This window comes from Scyliorhinus canicula, chromosome 8, assembly GCF_902713615.1.
Source record: "Scyliorhinus canicula chromosome 8, sScyCan1.1, whole genome shotgun sequence".
NCBI classification, from domain to species: Eukaryota; Metazoa; Chordata; class Chondrichthyes; order Carcharhiniformes; family Scyliorhinidae; genus Scyliorhinus; species Scyliorhinus canicula.
The window spans coordinates 11,743,578-11,755,925 of record NC_052153.1 but is presented as its reverse complement, the minus strand read 5'-3'; the positions used below and the strand labels follow the sequence as shown (position 1 = coordinate 11,755,925).

The 12,348-nt window shown below is 49.6% G+C and overlaps 1 protein-coding gene across 8 annotated transcripts in view; it reads right to left on the bottom strand.

The window, feature by feature from the left end:
• plppr1 (phospholipid phosphatase related 1) overlaps positions 1 to 12,348 on the bottom strand; it is a 119,342-nt gene that overhangs the window by 6,119 nt on the left and 100,875 nt on the right. For all 8 annotated transcript variants that reach the window (XR_005461545.1, XM_038804210.1, XM_038804206.1 and 5 more), the window contains exons 6-7: positions 10,423 to 10,599; positions 2,093 to 2,224 (exon numbers count right to left, since the gene is read on the bottom strand). Coding sequence is in view for 7 of the 8 variants with exons in the window: in XM_038804210.1 (XP_038660138.1) it covers positions 2,093 to 2,224; positions 10,423 to 10,599 (309 nt within the window). In the remaining variant the exon portion in view is untranslated. The remainder of the gene's footprint in view (positions 1 to 2,092; positions 2,225 to 10,422; positions 10,600 to 12,348) is intronic.

The following is a 12,348-nucleotide window of genomic DNA, read 5'->3' as shown; positions in this document are numbered from 1 at the left end:
GGAAATCCTCTAGATGAGAAAGAATGTTGAGCGTTTTGTCAATGCGCATCATCTTAAAACCTTTACCGTAATACTTTAATTTGAACGGCTTTCTGAAGCAACAAATTAAGAGGCATCAAGTGTTTACCCAATTTCATTTTAAAAGTTAAGATTGAGTCTATTTCCATCGCCCTGTCTGGCATTTCAGATGATGACAATTCAATGTGCATTTTTAAAAATTCTACTTATCCCTCCACTGATCCTTTTGCCAATTGTCTTTACTAATTGTTGACGTGCATCTATGAATTTATTGAATTGATTTTTCGGTGGTACAAAACAAAAATATCTGGCTTGATAAAGCATTAAATGAGGCTGATGTGCCAATCTCAACAAATATAAATTATGCAGTGACTCATTTGTAAGGCAAGCAATTCAGACAAAATGTCTTTTTAATTGAGCATTAATAGGGCGGGACGGTAGCACAGTGGTCAGCACTGTTGTTCCACAGCGCCAGGGACCCGGGTTCGATTCCCGGCTTGGGTCACTGTCTGTGCGGAGTCTGCACGCTCTCCCCGTGTCTGTGTGGGTTTCCTCCGGATGCTCCGGTTTCCTCCCACAAATTCCCGAAAGACGTGCTTGTTAGGTGAATTGCAAATTCCAAATTCTCCCTCAGTGTACCCGAACAGGCGCCGGAGGGTGGCAACTAGGGGATTTTCACAGTAACTTCATTGTAGTGTTAATGTAAGCCTACTTGTGAGAATAAAGATTATTATTGCATTTTGGTCGGCAAAACCCCTCACTGAATGCTATCGACGGGCTGTTTAGCGGTATCACGGCTGCTCTCCCCACTTCCTTTCCAGGTCTTTGACGGCTTTTAATGCATTTTTCCTGATGGCTTGATGGTATAGTGCCCCACTAACAATCTGGAGTTCAAAGGGAAGCCCAATATGTCCAGGGGTTTGTGTTATCCTGTGACCAAAGATCCACTGACGTGTTTGTTTATCATTTATTATGGCTGTGCCAATACTGAATCCTTTATCTTGAGGTCAGAAACATAAGCATGGTTAAAAGTGGTATACTGTGTTGGTCACACATGCCCAAGGAATAACCAAACACAATTAATGCGTTTTGCTTCTGTTCCTGTCTTCTTTATCTTACCTCTATTTTCCCTCTCTCTCTTTCTCTCTCTCTCCACCAGCGCTTTTGCTCCCTTTGTTTATTTGTTTCCTCAAATTCTATTTGGCATATTTGGGTTTTGTTCTCTCCCCTGCCCTTTGAAATCCTCGTGGGTAGCGGGTTCGGGTGTTTTGCCCTGAACCTTTAATTTCACCAAAACGGTAAGAGAAAATGAGAGAATATTTGGAGGCAAGCCAATCCCGGCTTTTACTATGACGCCGACTGACTTTGGAGAGCTATGGGGATTGCTGACTTTGTGTAGCGTCCGATTGTTCTGTGTCCGATTAGGTGAATCAGGCAACTGATCTATGCTCACTGCGCTTGATTAGCTGAGCCTGGGTGTGGACTCAGAGCAAAGTGGACAGACACCAGGGAGGCTCCTAGAAGCTGAGCTGGAAGGATGGTATAGACACTTTATATGACATAGAATTCTGTAAACTAAGTTCTCTGCATTGCTCTGTGGAAAATCAAATGTATAATCTATACAATGGCCTTTCTTTGAGCCAGACTGGCAACTCTGAGGTAGAACAATCCATGTCTTCACTGAGTGGCCTATTTGCTCCATGCAGCTAGTTCTTACACTGGATAACAGTCAGGTGACGACACCTTATCAGAGAAGCAAGGTCCTGGGGACTACATTGCCAGTCTCAGCTCTTGCCTGGTCCAGGATAGGGAAGGAAAGCAGTCATTTCTTGAGAGGTTTTTGATTGGATGGCTCCTGAGACGCCTTGCCTCATTCCACTTGGTCAGTCTGAGAACAGGGAGGCCTCCTGTTTTGGCCCGTTGAGGGGCGCGGTTCGAAGCGTGCGGGAGAAAGGACCAACCTTGGTGCTTGAGGTGGCTCAGATGAATTTTATATCCAATGTGTGAAGCTAGGACTGTACGCTAATGTACGGGGGGGGGGGGGGGGGGGGGGGGGGGATTCCATGCAGCTTACCTGTGCACTCAACGTTTCAAGTGGACTCTCCACCCGAGGGAATGTCATTAACGGCACTCCATGGGGGTCCTCAGGCTTCTGTTTAACAGACTTGGTCTGTGTTCCTTTGAAGTTGTGAACAACACATACTCCCTAGCAAAAACAAAATGGAGACGAGGGTCAGTAATAATTCAACGAAGATTTCTTGGAGTGGAGGTTACCTATTCTTCTTTAAAAATCTTCCAATTCTGTGCGATGGAACCTGCTTGAAGAATTAGGTGAATGCTTGCTGAATATCTGAAATAGCCGAAAGCAGTTCCTAGAATCATAGAATTTACAGTGCAGAAGGAGGCCATTTGGCCCATTGCGTCTGCACTGGCCCTTGGAAAGAGCATCCTACCTAAGGCCACATCTCCACTCTATCCCTGTAACCCCACCCAACCTTCCTTTTGGACATTACGAGTAATTTATCGTGGCCAATCCACCGAACCTGCACATCTTTGGACTGTGGGAGGAAACTGGAGCACCCGGAGGAAACCCACACAGACACAGGGAGAACGTACAGGCTCCACACAGACAGTGATCCAAGCCGGCAATCAAACCTGGGACCCTGGAGCTGTGAAGCAACTGTGCTAACCACTGTGCTGCCCATTCAAAGTCCTTGTAAAGTTGGATGGATGTTTTCAGGGATGGGTCCGTGACTCTCCGTTGCAGTGGGACGGCAAAGGCCGATAACTCAACAATCTGGAATTTATGGCGAAACCCGCAGTGAGGCTTTCTCATCGATCTAGTGAGTGGCAACGCCTCCACACAACAGAGGCCTCCCGATACACAAATTTGCGAACACATGCGATGCGCCCACTGCTGGGTAGGTGGTGTGCAGGAGACTCCAGCGGGGGTTAAATTTGAGAGCGCCCCCTTTTTGAGAGTCCCAATAACCCTCACAAATGTTGCGGCCCAAGGAACCCCACATATTGGACCACGGGCCTCATTATAACGAAGAAGGTGCTGTGAGTGGTCCCCTGTTGGGGCCAGACCTTGAAACCCGGATCAGTGGGGAGTGTGAGAGAGGTTGGAGCAGGGATTGGGATCGAGGATGGGATTGGAATTGGGACAGGGAGTGTGAGATTGGGGGCTTGAACCTGGGATCGGAAGGGTTTGCTGGTGGGATACAGGATCATGGGCAAATACCGGCAGAGACCTATCTGGAAAGTGGAAATTGCAATACAAGTTTATATCTTATATTTCTGTCATTAAGGTCCATTCTCCATTGACCTTACTGATCCTTGCCTTTTTGGATTGGATTTGTTTATTGTCAGGTGTACTGAGGTACAGTGAAAAGTATTTTTCTGTGAGCAGCTCAACAGATCATTAAGTACATGGGAAGAAAAGGAAATAAAAGATAATACATAGTCGGGCAACACAAGATATACAATGTAACTACATAAACACTGGCATCGGATGAAGCATACAGGGTGTAGTGTTAATCAGGTCAGTCCATAAGAGGGTCATTTAGAAGCCTGGTAACAGTGGGGAAGAAGCTGTTTTTGAATCTGTTTGTGCGTGTTCTCAGACTTTTGTATCTCCTGCCCGATGGAAGAAGTTGGAAGAGTGAGTAAGCCGGGTGGGAGGGATCTTTGATTATGCTGCCTGCTTTCCCCAGGCAGCGGGAGGTGTAGATGGAATCAATGGATGGGAGGCAGGTTCGTGTGATGGACTGGGCTGGGTTCACGACTCTCTGAACGTTCTTACGGTCCTGGGCCGAGCAGTTGCCATACCAGGCTGTGATGCAGCCCGATAGGATGCTTTCTATAGTGCATCTGTAAAGGTTGGTAAGAGTTCATGTGGACATGCCGAATTTCCTTAGTTTCCTGAGGAAGTATAGGGGCTGTTGTACTTTCTTGGTGGTAGCATCGACGTGGGTGGGCCAGGACAGATTTTTGGTGATGTGCACCCCCAGGAATTTGAAACTGCTCACCATCTCCACCTCGGTTCCGTTGATGCTGACAGGGCTGTGTACAGTACTTTGCTTCCTGAAGTCAATGTCCAGCTCTTTAGTTTTGCTGGCATTGAGGGAGAGGTTGTTGTCACTGCACCACTCCACTAGGTTCTCTATCTCCCTCCTGTATTCTGACTCGTCGTTATTCGAGATCCGGCCCACTATGGTCGTATCGTCAGCAAACTTGTAGATGGAGTTGGAACCAAGTTTTGCCATGCAGTCGTGTGTGTACAGGGAGTAGAGTAGAGGGCTAAGTACGCAGCCTTGCGGGGCCCCGATATTGAGGACTATTGTGGAGGAAATTTTGCTGTTTATCCTTATTGATTGTGGTCTGTGGGCCAGAAAATCGAGGATCCAATTGCAGAGTGAGGAGCCAAGTCCTTGGTTTTGGAGCTTTGATATGAGCTTGGCTGGGACTATGGCATTGAAGGCGGAGCTGTAGTCAATGAATAGGAGTCTGATGTAGGAGTCCTTGTTGTCAAGATGCTCCAGGGGTGAGTGCAGGGCCAGGGAAATGGCGTCTGCTGTGGACTGGTTGCGGCTGTATGCAAATTGCAGTGGATCAAGGCATTTTGGGAGTATGGAGGTGATGCGCTTCATGACCAACCTCTCGAAGCACTTCATTACGACTGACGTCAGGGCCACCGGACGGTAGTCACTGAGGGATGTTGGGCGGGTTTCACCACTACCCGGTGGGGTGGGCCGTACCGGCGCCGAGGAGTGGCGTGAACCACTCAGGCGTCGGGCCGCCTGTAAGGTGGCGTATCCTCCGCACCTTCAGGGGCTAGGCCAGCGCCAGTGGGGCTGGCACCACGCCAGCTGGCGCCGAAGGGCCACCGCCGGCTGGCACGAGTTGGCGCATGCGCGGGAGTGCCAGTGTGTGCTGGCGTCATCCCAGCGCATGCGCAGGGGGGTTCTTCTCCGTGCCGGCCATGGCGGAGGTTGACAGCAGCCGGCGCAGAGGGGAAGAGTGCCCCCCACAGGCCCGCCCGCGGATCGGTGCGCCCCAATCACGGACCAGGCCACCGTGGGGCCAGATCCCCCTGCACCCCCCCCCCCCCCCCCCCCCACCCTGAGGACACTGAAAGCCCCCTGCAGAGCCAGGTCCCGCCGGTACGGTCCTGATTTGATTTACACCAGCGGGACCGCCCGAAAACAGGCAGCCGCTCGGCCCATCGCGGGGCGGAGAATCGGCGGGGGGCCACTGCCAACGGCCCCCGACCAGTGCGGCGCGATTCCCGCCCCCACCAAAACCCCGGCGCCAGAGAATACGGCAGCCGGCGTCGGGGGGGGGGGGGGGGGGGGGGGTTACATATCAGATTTTTGTTGTTTTATGTATTAATTTACTAACTAATTTATCTTTAATGTATAATAAAACAATTTTCTTTAATGACACTAATTTGTTTTCAGTATCTATCACTGTCTTTCACAGTTAGGAGAAGGTTCCTTGATTGACTGGGCTCTCCAGGCAATACTAACAGAGAGGATCCCCTTGCAGAAACCTGTTTGAAAACCAATGTTTTAATGAGGTTAAACACAACAATATCAAATTAGCCAAGATTTCCCCTGATTTACAATTACCAATGCAAGTTTATATTGGATGTTAGGAACCTTTGGAGGTTGGGTGATAGGTGAAAATCCTAAAAATTTCAAACTTGATCCAAATCTTCTCATTTTTGGTTTGAGCAGAGGGCCGGCTGCAGACAACTGATCCAGGACGAACAGACGTGCTCACGTCCGGGGGGGGGGGGGGGGGGGGGGGGGGGGGGCGTGAATCCCGCCCCGACGCCGGCTGCCGAATTCTCCGGCTGCCGAATTCTCCGGCGCCGGGGTTTTGCCGGGGGCGGGAATTGCGCCGCACCGGCAGGGGGGTCGGAGAATCCCGCCCGTTATCATAGGCACACCGCTAAAAAAAAGCCAGTCACTGAGTTATCCATAATTTTCAGTTTTATTTGGTCTTGATATAGTTCCAAATAGGCAGTCAAACACCACAAGAATTGAAAAGCACACCATGCACAGCTGTCCACTAACCCTGCGGTTATATCACTAGAATGCTCAGCAATCTTCAAGGCTTCCCCACTCGTTGCAGAATGAAATCAAGCCTCTTACAACACTGCATCCACTTTGCATCACCTCCTTCCTCGTCAATGTTTAATGGCACAGTCGCCCTCTATATGTCACCGAGTGCGCCTTGTCGACCTATCTCTGCATACATCACCTTAGCGTTCACCACTTTTTCCTTTGTCATTGAATTCAATTAGTTTTCTGCACAGACTAGCCTGCAAACCAATGTTTATATCAAAACAAAGCTCGATTTAGATCTTTGGACTGACTCTGCAATCGAGTTGGTTCAGGCGCAGAGGGAGAATGATGGCATCGTGGCATTTCCGCTGAACCACTTATCCGGCTAATGCTCCAGTTCAAATCCCACCACGGATGGAAACACCGATCGTGAAATTTGAATTCAATTGATAAAATCTGGAATTATCTGGAAAGCATTATTGTCAGACCCATCTGGTTCACTAATGGCCTTTAGGGAAGGAAATCTGCCCACATGTGACTCCAGACCCGTGGAATTGGTCTCGCACGCCACTCAGTTCAAAAGGGATGGCTCAATGTCCCCATTTCCATGAATGAATTAGAAAAAAACGTTGCAGCCCGTGGGGCGGCACAGGGGTTAGCACAGCTGCCTCACAGCACCAGGGACCCGGGTTCAATTCCCACCTCGGGTCACTGTGCGGAGTCTGCACGTTCTCCCCGTGTCTGCGTGGGTTTCTTCCGGGCGCTCCGGTTTCCTCCCACAAGTCCAAAGATGTGCAGGTTAGGTGGATTGGGCATGGATAAATTGTCCCTTCATGTCCAAAGGCTAGGTGGGATTATGGGGATTAGGCGGGTCTGGGTAGAAAGCTCTTTCAGAAGGTCGGTGCAGATTCGATGGGCCGAATGGCCTCCTTCCGCACTGTAGAGATTCTATGACTCTGTAATTCTAGGCTGCTGGACTATGGGACCTCACATAAGAGAAATTTATAGAAGGAGTTTGTTTAATGTTTTCATACTAATAAAGAACAAGACAAATGTTTGCAATCACCAACTCTGCTGCAGGATAAGATGGGATCGCCCCTGTAATTTGCTACAAGTTTGCTGCTGCTCAGATCACCTAATTAGAGGACAGCAGTTACATATTGTTCCACCCATTTTGCCCAAGGGAACGGAATTCCCTTTGGAAATGTCTGGTTGCTAGTTATCCCAAAGTTCTGGAACTTAGTTGACCTCTCCTCCTGTTTCCAGAGGAATATTTTGATACAGGGCTGCGAGATACTGCTTTATTAATTCTTGGGGCTGCGACTGTCACTGGCCAGACCAGCATTTATGCCCCATCCCTTTGATGGCGAATCATCTTCTGGAATAGCTGCGGTCCCTCGGCGGTAGGTACAGCCACAGCGCAGTTAGGGCAGGAGTTCCAGGATTTGACCCAGCGACAGTGAAGGAACCAGCGATACACTTCCAAGTGAGGATGGGCGGGTGACTTGCAGGGGAAGATGAAATAAGGAATGGCCATTATATCGGAGAGGAAGCCCACTGTGAAGGATGGCTTCCATTTTCATCTGCAGTGAGAGGTGACGGCCACCAGGTGGCAGTGTGGTGTTGCTGGAGTTTAAACTGCAAAAGAGTTGGAAGGGAACTGACTTGAAATGCCGTCTGTACTCCCGGAGAGAATGGAGCATCAGGAATGTTGCGGGCTGGTGCGATGGGTACTGACTCACTTAAGCTCTGCCCAGTCTTCCTAACTGGGACAGAGAAAACATCAGAGAAAAATGGTGAATGGTTTTATCGATAACCAAATCTGATCTCCTGCCGCTGGTTTTGATCGCCTGAGTGTGTCAGAGTGGGAATTTCCTCGAGTACTTGTTCCCGTACTGATCCCTGCAAGTTCGTTTTGCCTCTCCCGGGAGGGATGTGGGGTTGGGAGGGATGGAGGGAAGGGAGTGTTTAGTTGCGATGGCCTGACCATCTTGATATACGGCAGGACAGGCTTGATGGGCCAAATGGCCCTTTTCCTGCCGGTCCGTTTTGTGTGCTGGAGTATTGAGCATGAATCTGCAGCTCGTTATTTTCCACACGGAAATTTCCCAGTCCTGCCGAGCTGCCCGAGGAGGAGGGAGGTGACAAAGAGTCAACATTCCCACTGAGTAGAGACTTTTATGAGTTTGTTCATGACAAATTGATGCCCAAGAGAGATATCGGCTCACTTTCCCAGATGCGAAATGGTGGGCAGAGCTGGGAATGTGAGGGAGGAGGGGAAAAACTTAATTCCAACTAGCTTGTGCAGAGTTAACTAAACCAGGTCAATGATGAGGGGTTGTCACTAGCCCCAGTGTTCTGGGACACGGGGAGGGGGGGGGGGGGGGGGGGGGGGCGCAGGGCAAGTACCAGGTTGCTTTGATGATACCAGGGAGAACTTGATGATTCTCCCAGTGACCCCAATGTTGGGAAGTATACTTTTTGGTGACTGGGGAAGAATCAACCGTGATAGCTTCCCCAGTCAAATAGTCCGTGTCTGCGTCAAAACCGCTGATGCAGGAAATCTGAAGTAAAGACAGAAAGTGCTGGAAATATTCAGCAGGTCACGCAGCCTTCCCGGCGCGAGGAGCAGAGTTAGTGAGCAGGATTTGCCCAGGACCCCGCCGCCAGGCTCAAGCAGGAGTCAGAATCCGCACGGCCTGGAGAACAGCCACTCACCTGCGATTTTTATTTCCCTTCGAATAGGCCAATGGGAAAGGCAGAGGGCAGGCTCGCCTCCAATGGCCAGGGAGTTCCCAAAGCCGAAGAGCCAATAGGAGGCTGTCCACTAGCTCAGAAGTGGCAGCAGGGGGTGATGGTACGTCAGAGGCAGGGGATCCTCCATGATCTAGAAACCCTCTCTTCAGCTTTGTTTTCATCCCAGACAAGCTCCCCCCCCCCGACTGTGTGACCTCCACCTGCAACAGGCCTGCAGGGAAGGCCTCGAAGCCTACCTGGAGCGCTGGCTCCCAAGTCTGCTGCCAGCAGGTCACGCCCAGGCAAATAAACTGTTTCTCACCCCCTCGAGGGAGGTCAAGGGCAACTGGAAAGTCCCAGCCGGCCGCCCACCACCCCCATCCCTCAAACCATTCCAACTCTGGGACAATGGCCCCGGGGCCCTGATGGAGCCGGGAAGCCAACAATCCCATCGGCGGGGGCAACTTCTGCCCTTTAAGAAATGTTTTTGGCTTATCACATGGATTCAGTGGTGTCATTGTGCGGGTGTGGAGCTGGGCTGTGGCTCTGGGTTTTTACTTTCGTTTTTGAGTTGGGAGCTGGGCTGTGGCTCTGGGTTTCACTTTTGTTTTGAGTTTGGCCTGGTTTTGTATTGCACAGGTTGGGAAGACGTATCTCTCCATCTTCAGTTTAAAAGCTGTTTCCAGACTGTTTGATAATAATTGCTTTCTGGAAGGAATTCAAACCTGCTGTTCTGGAAAGGAAACAAGAGCATCCAAACCAGGTCTTGAGTGCTGTGTGCTGGGCCATACCTTTGAAAAGGGGGTACTGGTTTATGGGATCTTGTTATTAAATTGGAACAGTTAAAGGGGAGAATTTATTATACCTCTGAAAAGGGGGTACTGGTTTATGGGATCTTGTTATTAAATTGGAACAGTTAAAGGGGAGAATTTATTAAGGGTTATATATATAGGGTACTGCAGCTGTGCGGGGGTATTTATGTTTGTAGTTGATAAAATGCTGACTGTGTGTGTTTATAAAAATATTAACTAAATTTGTAGAATAAACTTTGTTTTTGATTAAAAGTGCTTAAGGCCTCTGTTGAATAACACTTGAAAGGCAGGCCCTTGTGCTCATCGTGACCAAAATCAATATACAGTTGTAGGTCAGGTGAACTCCATGATATACTTTGGAGTTTTCTAAACCCTGGCCCACAATAGGGGCATTGGTACAGGTGGACGGGCTTTCATCACAAGTGGGCCGTGAGGGGGTGAAGCTGAGGGCCTTTGTGAAGGGCAGATGGTTCACGGTCAGAGAGAGGAACAGGTGGCAAGAGGCGAGATTGGACAAAGGGATTGGGGAGTTAGAGGGAAGGGAGGTGGCTGCGTCTGCTTGTGGTGGCCCTGCTTCAGTCCGCATCCTCAGTACAAGGGGCGCAGAGAAGGTTGAAAGTGGCATGCCTCGGGCTGAATGTCTACTTTAGGTTGTTGTTGAGGGAAACATGTAGTTCAACAGATACGTGCACCTTAATTATAACTTTTCTTTGGCCCAGTCAGCCTGCAATCGGTTGACATGTCTGCACAGATTCAGCGTTAAAAGGACAAGATTCACTTACCAAGAACAAAGCTACTGTGCTGCCCAATATAAAGCCTGCAATCACATCGGAGCAGTGATTGCGATATTCAGACACCCGGTTCAATCCTGTTAGAAAGGCAGCACAGAGTGTGGCCAAGCACAACACGGGCTTGGCTAACCTGCTGCTTTTAGTCTTTATGGTGCTCGTGATGTACATCTGAAACAGAATGAGGTCACACACACACAGATCAACATCGTACATTTTTTTTAAAAAAAATCACAAACCGGTGTGCAAGCAACGCCAGGGACCGAATAGTGACGATGCCACGCTGAGCGGCGGTGTGATGCTTTTCGCAATACAATTGGGGAGGAGGGCGGGCGGGGGGGGGGGGGGGAGGGGGAGCGAGCAGCACGGTGGCGCAGTGGTTAGCACCGCTGTCTCACGCCACCGAGGACCCGGGTTCGATCCCGGCTCTGGGTCACTGTCCGTGTGGAGTTTGCACATTCCCCCCGTGTCTGCGCGGCTCTCATCCCCACAGCCCAAAGTTGAACAGGGTAGGTGGATTGGCCACGCTAAATTGCCCCTTCATTGGGAAAAAAAAGAATTGGGCACTCTAAACGTTTTTTAAAAAAACAGGGGCGACAATTAATTGGCGGCAAAGCAGCTTTGGATGGCCTGGGGTTATGGAAGGTGCCATGTAAATGCAAGTACTTGGTGGAATGGGCGGGCAGGTGGCAGCTGGGGTTCAATGCAGAGAGAAGTGATTAGTTTTGGCAGAAAGAACACAGATATACGGTGACATGGCGGTACAGTGGTTAGCACTGCTGCCTCACAGCGCCAGGGACCTAGGTTCGATTCTGAGCTTGGCTAACTGTGTGGAGTTTGCACATCCTCCCCGTGCCTGCATGGGTTTCCTCCGGTTTCCTCCCACAGTCTGAAGATGTGCAGGTTAGGTGATCAAGGAGGGGGAGCGGGTCTGGGTGGAGTGAGGGAGGCGGTGCGGTCCCGATAGGCAGGGTGGTCTCCTTCTGAATTGTAGGGATTCTATGAATTCTATGCAATATAACATAAAGAGTACAACTTATTTTTTTAAATATAAATTTAGAGTACAAAGAATACAGCACAGAAACAGGCCCTTCGGCCCTCCAATTCTTTCTTTTCCAATTAACGGGCAATTTTAGCGTGGCCAATCCACCTACCCTGCACATGTTTGGGTTGTTGGGAGTGAGACCCTCGCAGATGCGAAGAGAATGAGCAAACTCCACACGGACAGTGATGTGGGGCCGGGATCCAACCCATGTCCTCAGCGCCGTGAGGCAGCAGTGCTAACCACTGCACCAGCGTGCCATCCTAAGGGGTACATCTCTATAAGTGGTTCAATAACAGAAGGACCTGGGTATACATGTGCATCAGTTATTGGAGGTGGCAAGACAGGTTGAAAGAGTGCTTCATGGAGCATAGTTTCCTAGTCTTCATTTATAGTGGCATTAGAATGTAAGAGCAAGGAGGTTATGTTGAACGTGAATAAGACAAGAGTTCAGCCTCAGCTGGGCACATGGTTCTGGGCTCCACATTTTACGAAAGATGTTCAGGGTGCAGAAAAGATTTGCGAGAATATCTCCAGCCATGAGAAGCTTCAGTTATGAAGATAGGTTGAAGAAGTTAGGACCGTTTTACTTGGGGGGGAAAGAAGGTGCAATGGTTTTATAGAAGTATTAAAAAACATATGGAGTGGGCAGGACAAGAGTAGACAGGGAGAAACCGTTCAGACTCATGAACGGATCGAGAACGAGAGGGCACAGATTTAAGGCAATTGGCAAATGTGACAGGAGGAAAAACCTTTTCACGCAGTGAGTGGTTCAAAGGTCTGGAATGCACTGTCTGAAAGTGTGGGGATGCAGGTCCAATCAAAGCATTCCGAAAAGAATTAGACTGCACAGGGGTTTGGTCACTCAGTGAGTCGGT